General features: G+C 44.7%; 1 protein-coding gene across 1 annotated transcript in view; it reads right to left on the bottom strand.

Annotated features, from left to right (window-relative positions):
• Gclc (glutamate-cysteine ligase, catalytic subunit) overlaps positions 1–23,383 on the bottom strand; it is a 38,414-nt gene that overhangs the window by 4,013 nt on the left and 11,018 nt on the right. The window contains exons 2-12 of the mRNA NM_012815.2: positions 14,786–14,898; positions 13,641–13,823; positions 10,594–10,707; positions 9,134–9,192; positions 8,905–9,038; positions 4,930–5,004; positions 4,577–4,693; positions 3,810–3,948; positions 3,269–3,381; positions 2,740–2,832; positions 2,343–2,447 (exon numbers count right to left, since the gene is read on the bottom strand). Of these exons, the coding sequence (NP_036947.1) occupies positions 2,343–2,447; positions 2,740–2,832; positions 3,269–3,381; positions 3,810–3,948; positions 4,577–4,693; positions 4,930–5,004; positions 8,905–9,038; positions 9,134–9,192; positions 10,594–10,707; positions 13,641–13,823; positions 14,786–14,898 (1,245 nt within the window). The remainder of the gene's footprint in view (positions 1–2,342; positions 2,448–2,739; positions 2,833–3,268; positions 3,382–3,809; positions 3,949–4,576; positions 4,694–4,929; positions 5,005–8,904; positions 9,039–9,133; positions 9,193–10,593; positions 10,708–13,640; positions 13,824–14,785; positions 14,899–23,383) is intronic.

The following is a 23,383-nucleotide window of genomic DNA, read 5'->3' as shown; positions in this document are numbered from 1 at the left end:
CAATCTTCAAGGCATGTGAACAAAAGATGTTCTTTGGCATGACATATCTGATGTAACCTACTCAATTATACTTGTTAACACATCATTTGATTCCCTGCAGCTCTTCAGCCTTAGCAGCTCACCTGTTAGGGACCCCTAGGGCCCTATTCTCTATGTGGAAGGAAGCACCGAGACCATAAGCAACCTGAGCACAGAATAAACAGCTCAGGATTCAGTTTCCTATCTCATGCATTACTACCCACCACAGTAAATGCCTCTAACACTGTAGACAGCCAGGGCCATTGCCGCACACCTTGGACGAGCAGTCTGCACTGCTGTCTTCAGCCACCTGACTGCCTACCTCACACTCTATTTTGTGTGGCACTTGGTCATTTCTGTTATCATTTTTAAACGCCATTGTTACCCCTCATTTTCAACATTTGTCCTTGTTTTCAGAATGTCGTACAAAAGCGACACATACCAGAATGTTACAATCGGATATTACCTATTTCTTCATAAAGAATTTTTTTTCTTTTTTCTTTTTTTTTCAGAGCTGGGGACCGAACTCAGGGCCTTGTGCTTGCTAGGCAAGCGCTCTACCACTGAGCCAAATCCCCAACCCCCTTCATAAAGATTTTTATACTTCTGTTTATCTTTGTGTGTTTGTGTCAGAAGACAACTTGTGTGGGCATCAGCTCTCTCTCCTACATGGGTCCTGGAATCTACCTGAGGTCACTGGGCTTGGAGGCAAGTGCCTTTACCTGCACAGTCATCTCTCCATGCCTGTATTTGTCCTTACTGCCTCCCCTGTGGCTGGATGTCCTCACTGACCTTTTACAACACTGAGACATTTGCTCTCTTTGTTTGCTTACTCTGGAGACGGTCCTTTAGAATTGACAAATGCTCTTTTCATATGGTTTCCTTATTTACTTTTTATGCTTGACACAGGTTCTTGCTTATGAAGTCAAAGTGGCTTTGAACTTGTGATCCTCCTGCCTCAGCTTCCCAAGTGCTAGAGATCTTAGGTGCACTGTTGTACGTTGACACTGATGACTAACAGTTTTGTGTGCTTGTCTTATTCTTCGTTATGGTCAGAATTACTGACAAATGAGAAAAGGAAGGACTCTGCCGGGAGCTTTACTCCCAGATGTTTTACTTCTAATTCAAATCACTTACATACTTATTTAGTATGTGTGGAGGGTGGGCCATACGTATGCTACATGATATGCATGTGGTAGTCAGAGGACAACTGTTCTCTCCCTCAAGTTCAGTGTTCATCACAGTCACAGGAAGCAAACTAGGACAGGCACTAAATCATACAAAATACAGAAATCACTTGGCTGGGAAGGGGACTCAAACAGTGCTCTTTCCATCTCTCTAGCATTAAATTCAGTAAAGAAGCACATCCCACGCCCTGCAGGTGTCATTACCAGAGTCTGCCCTGTCCAGAACATTTCTGCTGAGATAAAATTCCTAGTTTGGGTTCTGGAGTTAATGGCTTCAGAGGACTGTCTAGGTGAGGACTCTTCAGTTAGGGATACTTTTCCTTAATTTTTCTGTCAGTTTTGGGGACATGTCCTCAAATTCACAAGCAGAAGTGTGGATGTGTAGCTCACATGGACTTCCACACCTACAGACGTCAGAAGCCTCTAGAATCCCTTCCAGGTTTGCTATGACCGCCTTACTCCCTGTCAGGGCTGCACAACTGACAGCCTTACTCCCTGTCAGGGCTGCACAGCAGCAGAGCCTTACTCCCTGTCAGGGCTGCACAACTGACAGCCTTACTCCCTGTCAGGGCTGCACAGCAGCAGAGCCCTCATCCATTAGCAAGCTCTCCTACCCATCATTATGTCAAGAGGAAGATCTGCCCAAAAGTTCCTGGCATTCACCAACTTTTGGGCTTCTCCAGATTACACAGCTTTGTGACCTGAGCAAGGAGATGCTCAGAAGCTTGGCTGGCCAACTTCCTCCAGAAAGCCTCTTCTCTGGTCTTCATGAGGGTGGGGATGTGAAACTCTTAATTTGGTAATCCATGCCATCACATCCTCCACAAACATGTGAAGTTTGGTTGCACTGAAACCTTCCCCTGAATTCTACCGGCAGGCCTACCAGGAGTCCTAATTTTGACATTGTGGACCAATGGGAATATCAGGGAGATAGCTCCAGTTTGTGGGATTGCCTCACCATTATTTTACAAAGCTTAGATTTAGGCTTGCCAGGAAAATCAGAGTCCAAGTAGAGACAATTTATCCTGATGAGTAAAGAACTCTATATAAAGATAGGTTAAAACTGGAGAGTGAATTCAAACAAGTAACTGCATTTACTTTGTCTACGTTCATGGGTATGAGCAGACTCATCTTTACCTTGGACAGTGGAATGAGGAAGTCTAGTTTGTATGAGAGGATCACCCTGGTCAGCAGTACCACAAATACCACATAGGCAGAGTTCTCAAAGTCTGTCAACTGTACCTGTAGATGAAGAGCAGACGTGTTGGGGATCACCTGGCTGCCCAAGCCGCCCCTCACTAGCCCCTCAGACTGGATTATTCCCCAGCACTTTCTTCCTCTTCCCCATTTGAGGCTGGAAGTCCTCTATCCAGGTCCACGCGCTGGTACCAGCTCCCAAGGGCTTTGTAGATGCTATTTGTGGGCAAGTTTGGATTCCTATTGCTTTCGAATAAACGCAGAGCCCTCTGAGAAGAGCACTGGAAGGGTGGGGAGCAGCCGGAAGGGAGCTTCTGAGCTGAAGCATGTGTCTCACCTCCATTGGTCGGAACTCTACTCTCCATCCAATATCTGAGTTTGGAGGAGGAGGCTTAAACCTCATTGTCTGCCAGTTTGTGGACTGAATATTCTATAACAGCAAAAAGAAAGAGGATGAAACCAACTTTCTACACATTTAGGACACATTTAGGTTACATGTATTTAATGGGGGACAAAGACTGTTCACTGTCGAGCCACACTTAAAACTTCCCAATTTACAAATATAAAAAAAGTTAACAACTTAAATGCTTTGCGAATGTGACCTGTGAGAAGACAGTGTTTCCTGGAAGTCAGGATATGTCTGCAACACTTACTGCAGAGCTCCAACAAGTTTCTGTGCTGCTGGTATTTAGTTTCACAGAACTGAGAAGTAACTAGGAAGCCATGGAATCACTTTATTCCTTTAGTTTTTCTTAGCTCTGTATTGTACTAGGTAATGGAAGACATTTTCCTGTCACTAATCCTCACAGGCACAGAAACAAACTTCCTTTAGTTTATGCAGTGAAATACATTCGAATGGGAGATACCTCAAAATGGTCAGACTCGTTGGCATCATCCAGATGAATTTTCTCTTCAAAAAGGGTCAGTGGGTCTCTAATAAAGAGATGAGCAACGTGCTGTGCCAGAAGGTGATCGATGCCTGCAAAGACAGACCGCAGGGGACTAACTGCAAAGGGCAAAGCACCATGTAGGATTTCTAAGTCCACAGACTGAAGAAAGGGTCTAGAAGCTTAGGAATGGCTGGGTGGTTCAGTGCTCTCACCTTGCCCAGGGTTTTATCCTATGGACACTGGGGAAGACTCGGAGTTTACTCACTCCTCACACAATGCCTTCTGGGCACTGGTGTGGACCTAGATACAGAGCTCCAACAAGTTCCTTTTGCTAAAAGTCAAGAAGATCTCACAAGGATTTGGAACTTGAAACTTTAGGAACAAGCAGCCTCATAAGAAAAGTTAGAGACTTCACACTAAAAACAGAAACCAGACCAGGAGTCAGCAAAAAGTTCAGAGTGCTTTGAAGAACAAAGGTGCACATATGAACAAGGCAGGCGTGGGGTACGCTGCTCACCTTCCTCTAAGAGCTGCTCGTAGATCTCCGTGTCGATGGTCAGGTCGATGTCATTGTACTTCTCTCCACACTTGGACAGGTAGCTATCTATTGAGTCATACCGAGACTTACTGATTTTAAAGCGATTGTTCTTCAGGGGCTAAAACAGAAGAAATGACCTGAAATTAACAGCCAGCTATGAACTGTTCAGAAGCACACTTGCCTCGGACCCTACATTCAATTCTGGGAAGTCAGAGTGGAGAGAACAGACTTATAATGCTGCTCTCTGACCTCTAAGCTGAGGCCTGTGTGCCCTCCCCAACCCTCTCTCTTCCATACACAACAAAATTATAGAATATGTTCAACAATTAGTGAATAATTATGAAAGGGCCAGAGCAGAAATACCCTCAGTGGAAGCCACTAAAAACAGTGATGTCCAACCAGGTGCTTGTCCTGAAGTGTCTTTCCTAGGATAAACCTAGATACCTGGCTCTCGGAGGTGGGTGGTGACACATGTCCCTAGAGCTCCGAGTTGAAAGGACGCATTACTACAGTTCAGTATGACAAGAAACGTTAGTAATGCTAACCTGACCTTACAGGGCAAAGCCTAAGGCCTTCAAATGGAAAATCACCCAACTTTCTAGCAGAAACTATCAGATGTAAAGTGGTGGCCAGAGCACTTGGTAAAACAGCTGTCGGTGTGACTGCTACAACACAAAATGGGCAGTATTTTTAAAAGAAGCTATTAAGATCTATTAAGCTTTAAAAAAAAAAAAAGTCACTCGTACCTCCAGTCCTCTCTCCTCCCGTGTTCTATCATCTACAGATGCAGAAATCACTCCCCAGCGACAATCAATGTCTGACACGTAGCCTCGGTAAAATGGCGATGCAGCACTCAAAGCCATCTGAAAGCACAAGACAGCAAATGCAGAGTGGAAGTGTGGCGAACACAGAGAAGGGTACACCCACCCATCATCCTTGATGTTCCACTGTGTGTACTACCAGCTACTGTTTTGTAAATAGAATGTACGAGAAAGAACTCCACATCCTGTACTCATTAAAGCCATCCATTCTGTAGCATGAGGACGTGGTCTTATTTTCTACAAAGATGTATTTAAAGAAGGACATACTTTCTACTTACAACAATTGGGCAGATAGTGGCCAACTGGTCATAAAGGTATCTTGCCTCAGATATACTGCAGGCTTGGAATGTCACCTGATGAGAACAGAAATTGTTAAAACATCATAAAGTCATTATCTGGCCCAGATGGGAAGGCTTCGGGTACGACCTTGGCTTACAAGTTACCTTGGGTGTTATGTAATCATGTCCCACTGCGTAAGGACAACTCTTACACATCAGTGTAAGCCAAACCACTGTCTAGCCAGGAAAGAGAGGCGAGACTCAGGCCAGGCAGCACAGCTTTGGCCCCTTGTTGGCTTCCAATAGTGGAGGGCTTCATGCATTTTGGCAGAAAGAAGGGTTTGGTGATATTACAGGCAGCTTTCTAAGTACACTGGAGGGGTGTGTTTGGTGTATTTCCAAGCACTGGTGGGTGAGGTTGTTGGGGATGTGGAAGGCAGTAAGGCCAGAAGGCACTATCGTGAAATCTCTGGTCTGAGAAGGAGAAAGCTCAGGGCCAGCAGAAGGGCTGTGCCAGAGGTGAAGCAGGTGGGCTGGGGACCCGTGGACAGAGCATGACTAGATTCTTGGCGGGTGTTCCTAGGGCATAAAGAAGAGGAGGCTGGAGCATGAGAGGTACAGGACACGGGTGCTGTGATATGCAGGTTAAAGGATGTTAGGGGAAGGAAAAGTCCTGGAAGCAGCTGGGTTTTCAAGGCTCTGGACTTCAGAGGGAAAAGTCGGTGCTAAGAGTATATGTTCTGACAACGTCTCAAATTCAGGAAGATTACCTAGGAAGCCTCCTCACAGGGGCAAGTAGGCACCAGAAAATGATAGGAGAACCACACTGGTTAGCACATCCTCTAAAGTAACAACCCTAAAGAAACAGAGTCTTGCGCTCCCTCACAGGGAACAGTGGCAGTGATGGTCAAGGAGTGCTTTAAAAATAGCACAACTGCTATACACACAGACTGAAAAGTTTTAACTTCCTTATTACGGCCATTCAGTGATGACAGTTTGAGTTTGGTCCTGATGCAGGAAATGATAACTGATGTCCCTAAACCGTGAAGTAATAGAGGCTGAAGAAAGCACTGATAGGAATCTCGGTGTTACTGCTGACTCTTAGGTCCAGCGGCCTGACTGTACCTCAGCTGTCCCTTGTACCATCAGACAAGCTCCATGGGGGACACACCTGCTGATCCTACTGTAGTTTCCATGTTCATGCTGAAGTGAGCAGCACATTAAGTAATGGCAATCACCGGCCGCTACAGATTAAGACAGTGTGAAGCTATTGCAGCCATTAAGGACAAAAGTTCCAAAGGTTACGGTAAGAACTGAAGAGAGCTGGAGATAAGGCCACTGACAAGTAAAGCAAGGCATCCCTCCATGACATGAGACTCAAAACAATGTGTGAGGCCAGGGAGAGAGTGCGAAGGGAAAGCGTTTACCTTGTTAGCACTGGGACCAGACTTTGATCCCTAGAACCCCCACCATAGCTGGGAGTGGTAACATGTGTTTATAGTCTTGGAGCTGGGGAGGCAAAGACTGGCAGATTCCTAGGGCTTATTAGCTCCAGGCCAATGAGTGACCCTGGCTGCTAGTGCTTGAGGAATGGCAGCTGAGGTTGGCCTCTGGTCTACACAGGCAGGTATACACACTTTATGTGCAGTAAGGATTCAGTGTGGGAAGGAACTTGGTAAAGCAGAGTCCTATCACCTATCACCAGGACTCTGTCCAGGATTTTCTGTCCCAAGAATGTGTGGAAGTGCTTGTCACCCACTTACTAAACTGACGGAAGGTCATGAAGGAAAGAGGATGACAAAGAGGGGAACAAGGAGAGAGCTACGTTGAGGGACTTTGAAAACCTTTGAGATGTAAAAGAGTCAAGTGTTTCCGGGTGTTGTGATGGACAGAGTCTGTTGGACATGTTTCTTAGGAGATCTGCTTCTTTCCCGTGGCTCTTGGGTCTGTTACTGTGCACTATTATCTTTAGTTTTACACACATACTGTAATGAAGACTTTTCTTGTCTTCATTAGGTAGCGTTTCTTTAGGTAGCTTGGGACAGAGCAGAGGATTCGTAGGTACATTCCGGAAAACCCATCTTTAGAAAAATCTAAAAGGAGAGACTGGGATTTCAAAGTTCTGTTTAACAATAGCTATCGTAAGTAAATTTCATAACTACCCTCTGGCTCTACAGCTGAAACACTGTGTGCATCGAGTCAAAAAGAACACTTTGGGGGGGAAAGCAAAACCCAGGATCTCTGACCCCTTCAGAAAGGCATAACCATGGAAGCTCTAGCTTTTGTTGCCCTCTGAAGAGATCACAGAGGAGGAAGTGTCATTATGACATTGACAGAGGCAAAGAAGGAACTATGAAAACATGGACATTAGCAACCAAATCTGAAATTTACCTAGAATCCGGTTTTGAAACCACATAATTTTCTTAAGTAGAAAGAAGAAGAAAAAAAACCCATAGCAGGCTATGACTTTTCTATTTATTAAATGCCTCTCAAAAACCCTGAAGAGTGAGGATTTATCCTTCTTTGAGATGGTCTGGCTATGCAGCCCAGGCTCCATGTGTAGCACTTGGGTCGCAGGCGAGCACTACAGCACTCAGCAAACTAACAAACTTGGAGGAGTTTCCTTTTGTCTAGTTAAGTCTGCCATTACCTAAAAAGTTTTTTTGTGCTTTTCTATAATAAAAGTTCCTTCAGGTCCCGTCAGAAGATATAAGGCAGGGACTTTTGTAGCTACTTGTGAGTTCATCTCATTTAGCATACGTCTTAATTATCTGTCACTTCAACCTTCTGAAGAGGAATACTGCAACTGGATATGTTGGGGGAGTAGAAAACTCACACCTTAATGTTTGTCCCCACCAATAGGACTCACTTATTTGCATAAACCAAGTATCTGAAGACAGACTGTCGCTCTGTGCAAACCTGATAGACCCTGGTTCAATATTAAGCCAAGGAAGGACTGGGTTCCCAGAATACTCCCAGAATACTGAAGCCATGTATTTTAAATGCTACAGCTTAATGGTTCATTCCAGAAATGTTTGTATTTAAGATAAGAAAGCAGGTAACACAGTCAAAAGTCAGCCTCGTTTTAAATGATGTGTGGCCATCCTAAGGGAACATTCTGGCTTCTCTTTGGAGGCCACACATCCGATCCTACTTAAATAAGCTAAGGAAACATACGCCATGGGAAAGTCTGACTTGGGTATTAAATCTGAATTATCTGTAGTTTTAAAAATAACAGTCAGGAGGCTTATGTGACAACTGTGTGTACAGCTGCAGCCCTGAGAAAGAATGCTGAGTTCTGTGCCCTTTGTGCTGAGGCTACTGTCAGTGTAACAAACTGAGCCAGCAAAGCAGGAGGCAGCAGGGGCAGAGTCAACCACGGGCTGTGCGGTGGGAGCTCTGCACTCCTTCCACTCCTCAGGCAGCCTGGCACCGTCACTGCCAGAGGCCGTCAGTTATTTGATTAGGCCCAACCAAAGTTTTAGTTACATGAACAGAGAAAAACTATTGCATCTCCTGTGTAACTTAGCCAGGGGCAAGCAAGGCAAAGGCTGTTAAATATTTATTCCTTTTAAACCCTGAAGTAGCTTTGCACAAGAATAAAAATTTAAATGCCAAACCACCTTTCCCCTCAGATCATAAAGTCATTGGATTCTCCCACTAGAGGTCATTTTCAGAAATAGAGATCTGATCCTTGTCTAACATCTTCAAAGGCTGTCACTAGATGGCAGTAAAAATCAGGCATCTAGAAAGGGTGCTCAGGAATACTTTGTCAGCAGATACTATGTTTAGTAACAACCACACACGTTTGTGGTGAACTGTGAACTCTTAGTAAAAAGACAGCTACAAAAGACTTCACTAAAGCAACATCACTTTCCAGAGGCATGCTATCCTCTGAGTCAGGTTAGAAGGTGACTTTAAACAGGATGCGCGTAAGGAAGAGGACACAGCCTCACTGTGCAATGGAGGCAATACCTGAAGACAGCAGTTGCCCATCCCAAATCCCATGGCATCCATGTAGATGTGGTCTGGCTTAGAGGCCTTTGATGCCTCCTCATCCTCAGGAAATGTTTCTACAAACGGAGATGGTGTGTTCTTGTCCTTGAATACTGTATTATTAATTCAAAGAAGAAGAGTTGAGTGAGAATCAAGGATGACAGTTGGACATGCTGTCCCCCAGCTCTCCCACCCCCAATAGACGTACTTGGCACATTGATGACAACCTTTTCTCCTCTCCGATGCCGGATGTTTCTTGTTAGAGTACTAAAATAACCAAACAAAAGAAAAGGTCATCCAAGAACTGCCACATTAGAATGTGAGCACATCCAAAGGAATGGATCAGAATCCTGCCTCAAACTAGAACTCCAGGACAGCCTCGCAGCACATGTGACATGCCACCCCAAGGCTCTCCTGAAAGAGGACTGTAAGCGGCATTTCCTTTGCTCTGTGTGGGGGCCCATCCTGCTTACCTACTGTTAACCCAGGTGTTCTTGGGCAGCCACAGTCTGACTAATTCTAACATTTCTCATGAAAACTCCAATGATTTTAGTCAAACTTAAGAACTCGGGTTTCGGTTTCTACGGGAGCCTCAACTCTTCCCCTGCTTCAGCTCCCCAATTCCAAAGCTCTACCTAATGCATACCGTATGGCCACCGAACGCTTGCATGACCGGTCCTCATTTAACACAATTTAACAGCACAAAGAAAGGGGAAAAATCCTCTCAGATTTTTGAAACTGATTATAAGTTACAGCAACACTTTAGATAAGCTTCGATAAATTATGAAACCAAGATTCACTTATTTCATATGTTAGTATGACTGTGAATTGTCTGGCAGTGCTGTGACTGACATCTGTCCTGATGCCTGCTTTGAACCCTTAGTCAGGACAGGAGGACTTCCTGTGCTAGCCTTTTCCATGAGGGGTTCCTGGGTAGCTTTTATAATTGTCATGATCCATCAGCAGCTCAGAATTTTCTTTTTAAACACATAATAATGCTCGTTAAGCCCAGTACTAGAGAGTCAGGCAGGAGGATGTTTATGAGTTTGATATAGTCTATATAGTGAGTTCCAGGATGGCCAAGGCTTCAGAGACAGACCCTGCCATAAGTAAGCAAACAGGCAAATGAATGAAGGAAGGAACAAATGACAGTCCCCGCCTCAAATAAGCCAAAGAACAAGGCAGTCAGTCGGTCTTTGTCTATCCTTACAAAGACTTTGAATGTGAGAACTGGGGGCCTGGAAAAGGAATAGTGTCCCTCATGTTGGGTCAGGAGCTTCTTTTCAATAGAGCCCACAGATAAGATCAAGCTGGTGCCGGACCTGAAGCAACAAGGAGAGTCTATGCTACTGGGGTATACACCTGACCTTGTCAGTGCAGACAGAGTAACATGGGTGATGACAGATTCCGGGAAACAGAGAGGGAAAGGACCAGGCGAAGGAAACCTCCCAATCCATGCGTTTGCAGAATGAGGACAAAAACTGAAAACTAAGGAAGAGGAAAGGAGCCAAGTTGTTTAAGGATGGCTCTCAAATGGACAAGGCAAACCTGTACATAGGAAGCAGCGTGAGCAGATATGGGTCTGCTGTCTCCTCTGAATTCAACGCGTGCTTGAGAGGAATTCAGACCAAATACTGTAGCCCAGACCACAGTCTGAGCCCCACTCACCCAAAGCGGGGGTGCTTGTTTATGGCTTCGTCTGGAAAGAAGAGGGACTTAGATGCACCTCCTTCCTCTGGGTTGGGTCTGTGCTCTGGCAGTGTGAATCCAGGGCAGCCTAGCCTGCAACCAATCGAGAAAGGATAGGTGAGAAATGGCTTCAGAACTGGTTAGCTGCAACTCACTATGGGACTCCTCTTCACTAGCCATATCAATGCTCAAAACTGCCTTCAGCCCTGTTCACTACACTGCTCCAACCTCCTGATGAATATGGACCAGGTCTTCTGGGTATTGCCTCTGCTATCTCCTCAGAAGTCCCTCAAGGTTAAGCAGTGTCTCCAATGTCCCCAGTTTACACCAGAGTGCCCTGGTGTACGATCCAACGTCATTGTCGTTCTTAACCTTAAGAAGAGTTCTAATTTCAAAACAGGGCAGGTTCCACCCAGCCAGGGCGGGTTCCACCCAGCCAGGGCAGGTTCCACCCAGCCCCTGAGGACAGTGCTCATACTTCCGTCTCACTGAGTAAGGCAGTCCTTCTAAGTCAGTGAGAGCAGACAAGCAGGCTCTTTACTGGGTTCTAGATCAGTAGCCAGAACTACTAACCCAGACCTTATGTCAACTCCCTGCCCTTCACAAAGGCAAGTCGTTGTAGGCAACCCAGCCTGTAAACAGCTGAGACTGCTATTCTCATCTGGAAAGTAGTTCCTCGCACCAAGGCTTCCTGGGCGTTCCTGCAGCCACTGTGCAATCTTTTCTGAACCTGTAAACTTACAACAACAACCACCACCACCACCCTTTAGCTGTGTGACAGACATTAACCTGGGGGGAAATCCTAGCTTTCTAGAACTGGGCAGAGGCAGGCAATTCTCTGAGTTAGAGGCCTGGTCTACAGAGCGAGATCTAGGACAGCCAGAGCTACACAGAGAAACCCTGTCTCAAAAAGAAAAGGAAAAGAAAAGCAAAACTAAACAATAACTGAAGAAAATGAAGAAGAGGAGAAGGAAAAACAAGAGAGAACGGACGCAGACTTTTTGAACGGAACCTATTCAATTCTCTCTAACATAGAAGAAGCCACTATAAACTTTTTTCCAGAGAAGAACTATTCTACACAGAACCATTAACCGAAGCAAAATACACAATAGAGTTTAACCAAAGACAATGTGGCCCAGAAAGAACAGTCTTTCAATGCTGCACATTTCTTCAATGTTTAAAATGGTTCTGCTTTGTGCTGCCTCCTCCTGCCCCGCCTTAGTTTGCTAGAGAGAGATGTATAGCTCTCTTATGTTAAGGAGAGAAAGCAAAACGTAAGACATTGCATTTCCAATTTTGCTAAAAGTTGACAAGCAACACCCACAGCCAATCATGATTCTTAGGCTGCTACTCCATTATCCCAAGGTTTCCCACCAGTCACCTAAGGTCACCTTCATCTGTCCCCTGCTCTCCAGCAGGTTAGCTGATTCTATCACTCTTTTCACTGTCACTGCCCACCATCACCCATGTCACCACAACATTGCCTAAGGAGTGCCCTTTCCCTCGCCTGGCACGCCCTGGCACCCGCTATGCATTTGCTCTCACGCCAACAGCCCAGATGAGGGCTACAAAGCAAACGTGTGATACAATCTACCCAGCCTAGATTCCCAAAGTCTCGAATGCTTTCAGAATAGCAATCAAAGTTCATAACTGCCGGCCTGGCCTCAGCAGTCACCTGCACCCCAGCTTCCTGGTCACAGTGGGTAACTCCCTTTCTTCTTCTCCCCACCAGGCTCTCTCCGTGACTCCTCTTCCCCCAGAGTCCCTCTGCCCCCTCTCCTATGAAACTCCTTCTAGAGTTTTGGATATCACTCCAGTCATCTTCCTGTGGAGAAGTCTCCCTACCCCAGAACCCACAGCCATATCCACACCCCATGCCACTCCTTAATTTCATCATTGTATATTTATATAATAGGTATTTGACTAATCTCTGCTGTCTCCTCAGCTCTAATGAGCAAAGCCTCTCTGGGTCTGGCAAAGAAAAGGCACCCAGAGTCTCTGTCTCTAAGTATATGACAAGTGACTTATCTGCTGTATGCAGGAATGACAATAGGGAGGTAAAAGCTATCAATTCCATTTAAAATAACGTCCTTCTAGGATCAATGGTGCATGTTTTCAGAAGAAAAAGCAGCATCACAATAGTTTAGTGCTTTAAGGCTAAGGATACTCAACCCCAGAACTCTTTTGATGGAGGAGGCAGACATCAGCATAGATAAGTGAGCTTTCTGAGCAGAACCCCAGTCTTACACAGGAGCTCTACACTCAACATTGGACATTCGCGGATCCCTTTCTAATCTGAGAACACACTTCCCTATGTTTACTTACTGGTATTCACCGTCCTAACTATTGGTCACAAACCCCCAATCTCCAGCACAATACAAATGTGACTCAGCTTGTTCAGTCAGTATCTGGCAAGAGCACTCCAGGAACAAGTGTGCCCCAAGGTCCTGCTCCCTCCCCGTGATCTCACTTATCTGTGCTAGATATCTGCCAGATTGTGAAAGTATGCTCCCTCCTCCAAGTTCAAAGGCTCTCTGGGGGTTGGGATCCACAGCTCAGAATACTCAGTGAGGTGCTGGAGGGCAGATGCTCCTTCAGATCGGGTCTGCGAGTACAGCTGCTACAGTCCACTGACAGGAGACTGGGCTCCTCCCCAGTGAGCTGGAGCCACACTCTCCCCACACTGCCACCAGTCACCAGTCACAGGGTCATTTCCAACCCTGTCCAGATGTGTACCCTTACCAGGGCACAGCCCGCCCACCATGAAGCTGCTATGCAATGCTTGTAGCAGTCCTAATGTAAGAATGTATCAAATGTCAGCAGTCCGACCTCCAGCACAAGCCGGTTGGGGAGTGACTCACTTGTGCAGTAGTTCCTTAAAGTGAACTCTGAGGATGATAGTGCTGTACTGTCCAACAGTATGAACAAGTGTAAGAATTGTAGAGGAAAATGAGCAGGTCAGGATTTACTTTCTTCATAACCTCAGTCTGATATTCCTGCTAGAACATGTTAACGTAGGAACTAACCTGGGAAATGAAGTTATCGTGCAAAGAGCCTGATGTTCTCCTAATACAGAAGTAGCCTCCTTCCGGCGTTTCCTCATGTTGTCCTCCACTGTGTTGAACTCGGACATCGTTCCTCCGTACGGCTGGCCAGGTGTCCCTTCAATCATGTAACTCCCATACTCTGGTCTCCAGAGGGTTGGGTGGCTGTAGAGAAGTCATTATGATTTCAGCTTATTCTTTTGCTATAGTCCACTTAATTTTTTTAAAAAAGAGGCTTATTAAAGCTGTAAATTTTCCATTGCTTTTCAACTACTTACGGCTACTAAATGTTGAGTTCAGAATATTTATAAGTTTTTGAAAATGCACACAAGTATTCTGTCTAGGACAAAGCTAGTCCACTCTATAAGGAAGGAAGGAAGGCCTTACAGGCTAATATTGAGGTTCTCAAATGCAGCTTCCCAAAGCGACCAAATAGAAAATGAACTAGAGAGATGCCCCTGGCCCCTCTCTACTCCCAGGTAAAGAAATATTTAACCAGCACTAAAAGGTCAGGTGTGTAGCACATGTCTTTAATCCTAGCAAGTAAGAGGCAGAGGCAGGCAGATCTAAGTTCAAGACCAGCGTGGTCTACAGGGCAAGCTCTGGGACAGCCAGGACTACTCAAAGAAACCCTGTCTTGAGAAACAAAACAAGCTAACAAAAAAGCAAGCAAAAGAAGGAGGAAGATGAAGAAGAGGGTGGGGAGGAGGAGGAGGAGAAAGAGAAGGAAAAGACAGACAAACAAACAGACAGACAGACGTAAACCTCATGTTGCCAAAACAAAACTGCTTCCAGACTCTGCTCGGATCTCAATCACATTTCAGAAATGTGTCTAAGAAAAAATCTCTCCACCCTGTAGCTGACCGTACTGAGTATTCTGAAATGCCTGTGAGATAACTACTGTTAGCCACATGTTTATAGAGACGAGGAGACTGAGGCACAGAGGGTTGTTCAAGGCTACTCACCTACCAACTAGATGAGCCAGAACCAGAGACTCTAGCTTGGCACCCAAGCCTACCCTCTTACCCTCCATCGTCCTGCCTTCTAGACAGCTGAGGAAAGAGCCTATGTCCTGGTTACTCCAAGGGCTCAGAAGCACTAGGCTGAGACTTGAGGGATCAGCTTACTTGGGGTTTGTCCTCTCCCCCTTCTCTTGCAGAGTTTCAAGAACATCGCCGCCATTCAGTAACAACTGGACTTTCCTATTTTCATGATCAAAGGACACCAACATGTACTCCACCTGCGGAAAGTAATAAAGAGATTAATGTTTTTCCAGGCTTGGACTCAACATGATCTTCAGAAATAGAGAAATGTAAAGGCTGGAGTCACAGAAAATGGGGCCAGCCACACGTGCTAGTACTACAAGCCCTTTCCATAACATAAAAGCCTGCAGAGCGCAGTCTGTCTGCAGTGCATTGTGGGAGGACAAGAACTCATTTTTTGATCCCTCTTTCCTCTCTCTCCTCTACTACATATCCCACAGAAAAGTCAAGATGTTCATTTTGGCAAGTGCTGCTCAGAGACAGACATCTTCAGAGCTGAGATGCTGAGAGCCGTTTGTGAAGACGTGCTCTGCTGCTCATTTTCCCAGATGTTCAACAAGAGGCTCTCGAGATGAGTCAGGAGAGGCTACACTTCCTGGCAGATTCTTCTACATTCCTGTAATTCCCCACCCTCCTGTCTCAAGGATTAAAAATCATAAACACACGAACGTAAAGACATTATCTTAGAGGCTCCAACAATTTAGTTTTGGCACGGCACAGGTAATCTAAGACAACTTCCTTGGTCTTTAATGTCATATCATTTATAATGCGGGACACACTGGTGCATTTATTACACATGGTAGAATGCTAGTCCAAAAAACAGTCACAGGTCAAATAGCAAAGAGAGGCTTTTGTAGACAGAGCACAACTTGCGCTTGCTTTTGTTTCGCTGAGATAGTATGCTTTAAAAACAACAAGAGTTAGAGTGGAAGGCTAGGGTCATCAATCAATCACCGTCCGCGATTTAAATGAAATACCTGCTATCCACTCTTATGAGAATTTAAATGAAATACCATTATACCTACCATGAGAAGTTGTGGGGCTGGGTTACTTGAGCCAATGCTTAGCTGACTCTTCAAAGACAGCAGCCATAGAGAACATGAGCCATGCTGATGGCCCACAAGACAAACTAGCCCCGTATGTATAACCAGCCTCGGCCTGTTTTATTAAGAGAAAGGGGGAAGAGGAGAAAGGTAGGTAGGTGTGCATCTACTCTCTTTTCTTGACATTTCACATATAAACCCAGAAGCACAACCTTAAATCTATCCAGAAGCCAGCCTGCCGCCTGTTTGCTCTTTCTGAGACCATAGTTGTTAGTCAGTGCCTACTCTTCAGTTATGTGGGCTTAGCTCACTCCTGTTGGGCATTTAAGCTGCCACTCCAAAATTCGTTTGCTGCTATTTGTTTTGTTTTTTAGAGAGAGTCTCACTCAGGTGCCCAGGCTACCTTTGAGCTCACCGTGTAGCCAAAGCTGGCATCAAATCCCCCGGCCACAGCCTTCCTAGCAGAGAGGACAGGTGTAAGTCCACACCAGGCAGAAGCCATAATTCAGTTAAAACATACAGAGAGATGAACACTGATAACCACAGGAAATGGTATAGCAGTTTAGAAAACAAAAGAGAACAAACCAGCTAACTGACCAAGTACATGACTAGCAATTCATATTACCAGTCATCTGATTGATGCACTTAGGTTCCTGTCAAGAACGGGTGACATTGACTTAGGTATGTGAGCTTTTCATTCACATACAAGATGTACCCCTCAGTTAATGTAGTGAAAACAGAGGCTGAAGGGCGTGGAAGGGTTGTCCATAATAGACTTCCAGACCCTGTACAGACCTAGGACTCCTTAGCTTAACACTGTTGGAAGCTGAGGGGTACATGCTCCTCACTCCCTGAATCAGTGCGGTTGTCTCCACAGGTAAGTGCAGTGGTCTGCAAATGAACACAAGGGAAAGGGTGCCCAGGACTTTTCATATGCAGATCTTACCCTTTAAGCCTATTGTTACAGTTTAAAAGTGAAATCCTCCCACAGCTTCAGGTGCTGTTTTGAGAGATGTGGAGCCTATGGGATTGGAGTTACTGCTGGCAAAGGTAGGTGAGCCTTGACGGTTGCATCTGCTTTCGGCTCTGTCTTGAGATCTCTGCTTCCCACATTCATGTTTCCTATACCAACAGTTCCCACTCTCGCTTACCGTGCATTCCCGCTTCCTGGACGGAAAACTCTACCACTACAGGTTCCCGCTTCAGGACAGACCGGGAAGGTCTCTTCCCTAAGCTGCTTCTGATAGCTGCAAGCAGCCTTCCCCTTAACGCTTTGGCTGCATGCATCTGCCTGGCATCACCAGTTAGCTATGCATACTTTAAGCAGATAAGATGCTTTCTAAAAGACTAAGAGATAACTCTTAGTTTACTGAGTCTGAATCATTTATCTGTGTCCAAAGCAAGCAAGAATATCTGTGGTAATTATATAGATAAACTGAAATGACTTTGGCTTTCCTAGTTTAAACCTGAATCCTAAATTTCAGAAATCCTGGCCTCAAACTTTAAGCATCAAGAAGAGCAAAAGGACAAAGAGCTCAAACTCAGTTTGTTTTAAATCAGCCAAGTGAAAGGATAACCCTGAAGATGCTAACAAACCCAATTCTTAACCAAAAATAATCATCCTGTGGTCTAACAAAGCAAACAGAGTGGAGAATATTGAACTATTTGTACATAAGAAAGAAAAACTAACTTTTTATAGGGCCCAAGTTTGAATGAAATCTTATAAAAGTTCAAGTACTTTTTCAATCTTAAATAAATATAAGGCAGTGAGGTTTGCCTGCTCCCACATTTCCTCAGCAGTCCTCAGAAATGCTCCAGCCTAGCAGCAGCCACCTCAAAACACCAATGGAACCAAAGCAGGGCTAAAATGAGGCTTGGCCCAGGGAATGCACCGTTAAGTGAGAGTGGTCTGTTGATGAGAGTGGGAACAAGTGATCACAAAAATGACAGAGTAAGCCAAAGCTTCCCATATAGGATGTCTAAAGCCACAATCAACGACTCCATGATGATGCCTGCATTTCATGCCTTGTTTCCTTGGCTACAACAGAAACAAAGCTCAGAGAAAATAATGGAGCCTTCTGTGCCACATGGACTACAGGGACCCCAAGGATCGACAACACACAGCGTCCTCAGTCACTGCATCAGTCATTCCTACCCCTGGAAATGTGGGACAACACACCTGAGGGCAAGAGAGGGAAGGCGCCCAGGAATGGAAGTGATAAGGTATCAATAGGTAAAATGCAAAACAAGCTCAAAGGCAGAAGTGCCAGAAAAACCCGGGTTCAGGAGGTTAGAGAGAAATGGACGTGAGTGAGGGAAGGGCTAAATAAAAAGTGAGTCCTCGCACCTTTTCTAGGAACAGATTATTCAGGTACCACTTTGTACTTCTATGTTCTTTCCAGTTGCTACCATGGCAACTCTCAGGTAGTGGGGTACTGAGGATGGATTATCGTGTTAAAGGTTTAACAGCCATCTCAGAACCAATTTCAGCTAGTCTACCCCAACAGAGACTTCTGACCCACAGGTACCCTGTTCTCCAAGAGGAACAAGTTAGAGCAAGCAAAATCCAGCTAGGTCACCTAGGCTACACTTAGGGCAACTAACCGAGAAACCTTTCATGAGGTTTTCTTTCTCCAGTTTCAGTTACCTGCAGTCCCCAAAACTGTCTTTACTCCTGACATAACTCTTCTCATAGTGTATTTAATTATTTGTTACTCCCTCACTGTGAGCAACAACTAATCTTGATTATTCTTACATATATGTAGGAGGACCATATGTATGGTTCAATGCTGTGTATGGCTTCAGGAACCTCTGGAAGGCTGTTTTAGTAACTAATCCTACAATAAAGGACTGACTATGCCAATCCTCTAACCCTGCCTGGGCTATGTAAGGCCAGAATTCCAGCTCATCTCATAAGCAGACTGGACACATGTACCATTCTGAAACCATGAACGGCTGGCTGCACGGTAACTGAGTGTGATGTCATGTAATCAGTGCAGCATCCCAGAAGTAGCAGGGGAAGAAAAATCTTCCAGTACATAACATCTATTCTCATAGCACACGAAAGACAACTCCCTACACAGAATTTAAAACAAGGCTGTCTAGCACCCGTAAGTTATCCTTCTATATAGAGAACAGGCCCAGTAAAAATGCCTGCCCACTTTGCTATCTTTTAAACATATACTGCTTTCTCTATACATTAACGTTTAGGTTCCTGACATTTCCATTGCTGAGAGTAACTTTTATCCTATTAGATAAAGGTCCCTAATAATTTCCACAGTTGAATTAAGGACAGAGACAAAAATCTAGTCTCAAATATCTCTGAGCTGTTGAATCAAGACAAAGACACACATAAAAGACTATTGTGAACACGGGTGTGTTAGTGTTGCTAGGACAGCCAGACATATAATTCTAAGTCATAACGCAGGTTTGAGCAAATGTAAGTAAGCACCTTTATGTTCATGTGAAATTATACTAATAAAAATAAAGAATCTTAATTGAGGTGATGTAAAATACTCTGTAATATACTGAATACAGAACAGGCATACAGCAAGTATTTGTAGTATTAAAGGTTAAAATAATAGAAATATTAAAAGTCTTAGGAATTATATGAAGCCTGTAAGTGCCAGTTGTACAAACTAAAGTCTCTACTTCGCCTGGTTATATAATTTTGAGGCCGTTGGGAAGGGAGTAGAGGCTGAGTATGTTGGGCATTGAATGAAGCACTGCCTTCTTGGTTTCTACTTGAGGTGAGTAAAGAGGAAGTGATTCATTTCTCTCGGACTCATGAAGCTTCCCAGAGAAAGATGTACTTTGGAAAATCTCCTTTGTTGGTGTCTGTGTGAATAACGACTAAGGGATCTCCATATGCAAAAAGCATTGAGCCGATCCACAAACAGCTGGAACTCATGTGTAAAGAACCACTGAGTGCAATATGTTATCCCACCCCCGCCACGGTGGGCCTCTATATCCCAGGGAAGGTCAGTGTGGACGGGCAGGAAGACAAAGTTTCTTGGGCAGGAAGACAAAGTTTCTCGTAGCTTAGACAAATCTCCACCCACTCTCCAGGAGCTGGGTTCAGGCCTGCCCTTCACTGTCAGCTGTCTCCTAGCCTCTGTAGTAGTTAGAGTCAATTTCCACGACCCTCAGCACTCCCCAGAGATCCAGTTTTCTCCTTAGACCAACTCCTAGACAACTCCACAGCCATTGTGATGGTGACGGCACCAGTGAGCACAGATGACTGAACCAGTGACAGTTGGGAGTTCTTCCCCAAAATTGGTTATTAGTATTTTGCTGTGTGTGAAAACTTTTCGGGATCTAAGGCACGGTCCAGCTAACGCTACTTCTTTTGTTCTTCATTCTTCAATGAAACCGTAAGCTGCGCAGGCACTGGGAACTCTGAAGAGACCGGAAAATGCAGCTTCTGCTCAACATCACACTAGGGCTTGAAAGGTAGTCAGTAACACAAGAAAGCTTAAATTAAGGTGCTCAAAATGCATGTGTAGTATCAGGGCCTAATAAAAAATTGGGTTTCAGAGGCCTGCCCAGAGGATATGCCATTTAATTAAAGCTAACTCCTAGAAGGGACACTGGCCACACAAAGGTAAGTGTCTGTAGACCATTACTTCAAAATAAACACAACTTCCTTCAGCAGACTCCACTCCTGGGAGCTGATGTCTCTGCAGATGCACCAAGAGCTCACACACGAAGCATCGTCCCACAATGGTTATCCTCTAAATCATAAACTCTTAACCCTGGGACTTTGCCTGGGGTCTCAGAAACAAGAACCACAACATAGAAAATACCAATAACTCATTTTGGGGGCATATTCTCAGCCATCAAACTGGACAGCACCAATCATTCCACATCCAGCATGACACACAAAGTTCAAGTGTCTGAGGGTGGGAGCTGCACTGTTACTACTCAGTGTCAATCACTCCACAGTTAGGTCGGAAAAACCTGAATGCCAAGACCAAGAACATTTGCACTGAGCACAGTGTAAAACTGAGAATCTGTGGTGGTTTGACTAAGAATGGCTCCCATAGGCTAATGTATTTGCCGCATTGAATGCATAGTCCATAGGGAGTGGAACTCTTTGAAAGGATTAGAAAGATTAGGAGGTATAGCCTTGCTGGAGAAAGTGTGTTACTTTGAGGTTTTGTTTTTTTTTTTTTTTAAAGATTTATTCATTTATTATATATAAGTACACTGTAGTTGTCTTCAGATACACCAGAAGAGGGCACCGGATCTCTTTACAGATGGTTGTGAGCCACCATGTGGTTGCTGGGAATTGAACTCATGACCTCTGGAAGAGCAGTCGGGTGCTCTTAACCGCTGAGCCATCTCTCCAGCCCTACTTTGAGGTTTTAAAAGCCTAAGCTAGGCCTAGGTTCTGTGTCCAGCAGATGAGGGTGTAGCTCTCTCTCAGCTATTGCTCCAGAGCCATGTGCCACCATGCTCTGCCATAGCAATAAAGTCAACTTCTAAGGGTGTAAGCCAGATCCAATTAAATGGTTTCCTTTTAAAGAGTTGTCATGGTCATGCTATCTCTTCACGGCAATAGAACAATGACTAAGACAAAATTCTAATGCAAAGATTTTCAGACATAACATTGAGATGGGTCAGACTTGAGTAAGATGCACTCTAGTTTTAGAATTACTGCATTTCCGTCACGCTTTGGAGCGCTGGCCACCATGTGTCCTGTGGCTTTCTGCCTGTTTTAGTGGAATCTTCAAACATCTCATGCACCCTAAGATGATAGCTGCCCATCCTCCTCACACAGTTCAAGATGTCAGTTTATGTCACAGAATCATACAATACACTGCAGAGGAAGTTTAGAGATTTAGAAATCAAAATAAATCTGGCTGCCTCTTCCTGACCTGGTCCTTGGCTGGCATCTGGCATGCTTGATCAGGCCTGTAGCTTCCAGAGCTGGTCTTTTTGTTTTTGTGTTTTTTGTTTTTCTTTAACCTTAGAACATATTAACTGTTCATTGCTATTTTAACATTGCATAAGTGAACTTCTCTTATACATGGACTTACCTCTCTGAGAGACTTTGGCCCACAGAGGAAATTCTTCACATGCCTAGTTCAGTGAGAAGAGGCCCATGTGAAAAATCAAGACTTTAAAAGAAGAAAACAGGATTGCAAGTCTCACAAAAGGAAAGTTCTCCTTATGGTTAGACTCTAATTAATATAGAGTAAATATGAAATAAAATTTCCGTTATCTGATCTCAACTAAATAGAACAGAGTAGTACTAGAACATTTCTATTACTGTAGAAAGGACAAAAACCTAACAAAGACCAGAATTCTGACCCAGACACACTGATAGCAGCGCAAAAGAAGCCACGAATATAGATTTCCTCCCTCGTGATTACAGTTTTCTCTAAGTTTCTTTATTAATTTAGGACTTGGAGCAGTCGTGGTGCCTGTGTGTATGTAGATGTGTATGTAGACGGGATGATAACTAGTAGGAGTTGGTTTATCATCCGTCCTGTGGGTCATCGCAGTCACATTCAGGCTGCCAGAGGGGTGGGGCAAGCCACCTTCATCCACTAAGCTGCCCTGCTTCTTCCTGCTTTAAGGAATAAAACGTCTATTTTCTGGATCCCTGAGTTTATGTTACTTATTTTTTACGTCATGCAATTACTTTCAGCATGTCATCTTAAGTTTTCTGACATGTATAGAGCCCCACCTTGTTTATGGACCAAACAAGTTTTCTCACGCCTAAGAAGGAAGCACATCAGGTTACTGATGTGATGTTTGGCCACTAACGGCTCGAGGTATTATAAACATAAGGACTTACTTACCTCAAAACAATTGTGCTTCATTCAGAACTTTAGCATCTACATTTTAAGGACAGATGAACTCCCTAGCTCTTTCCACAAACAAACTATATTGCTCTGCCAGAGTTCTAGTCACATGCATATGGGAGAGGCTGTTTTCATTCTACTGCAGAAGTCGGCAGAGCTGGAGGGAGCTAAGGTCGCCATCTTAAGTGTGTGAGAACTATGGACTGTACAGCTTCAGTACAGAAGCACATCTATTACTAGAAAGAACATGCATGGCTGTTCTCTAAGGGTGGCACCCCACTCAGTGCCTGAGGCACCAGAGGGGTGAGTAAACACATCCCCTTAGACCATGTTTACTTTGTCCTAAGTCCTGTGAGAGACAGTAGAATTCGTTTAAATTTCCAGGAACCAAATCACATGACAGGAGCCCAAAACAGGTAACTCCAGAGCACCCACTGTACTCACAAAGGACCATGCATGCCACAGAGGTAGTCCCTTTCCCCCAGCATACATAGTTCAATGCCATTCCAAACTGTTAGGAATCTGAATGCAGATACTCTGTAGATCACAGCTCACAGAGGCAGTGTCGGGTCCCAATCCAAAGCTGGACCTGATGTCAGAAGGCTGAGCACAGTCATCTATCCCAGCCCGCTTTAGACATGACTTGGGACATCCAGACAAAGCTGAATCATGTCTAAAGGCCAGGGGTCCCTGGGCCTAACTGTAAAGCAAGCTCGGCCTGAGCATCTTTTTATCAAGGACTGGTCCGGTCTTTGCCTTTTCCTAGGGTCAGTGTGCCAGCAGAGTGGCTAGGAGGACTGCAGTTACATACTGGACTTGAGCCTTTG

Source organism: Rattus norvegicus, chromosome 8 (genome assembly GCF_021556685.1).
Source record: "Rattus norvegicus strain SHRSP/BbbUtx chromosome 8, alternate assembly SHRSP_T2T, whole genome shotgun sequence".
Lineage (NCBI taxonomy): Eukaryota > Metazoa > Chordata > Mammalia > Rodentia > Muridae > Rattus > Rattus norvegicus.
This window is presented reverse-complemented; position numbering and strand designations above follow the sequence as displayed.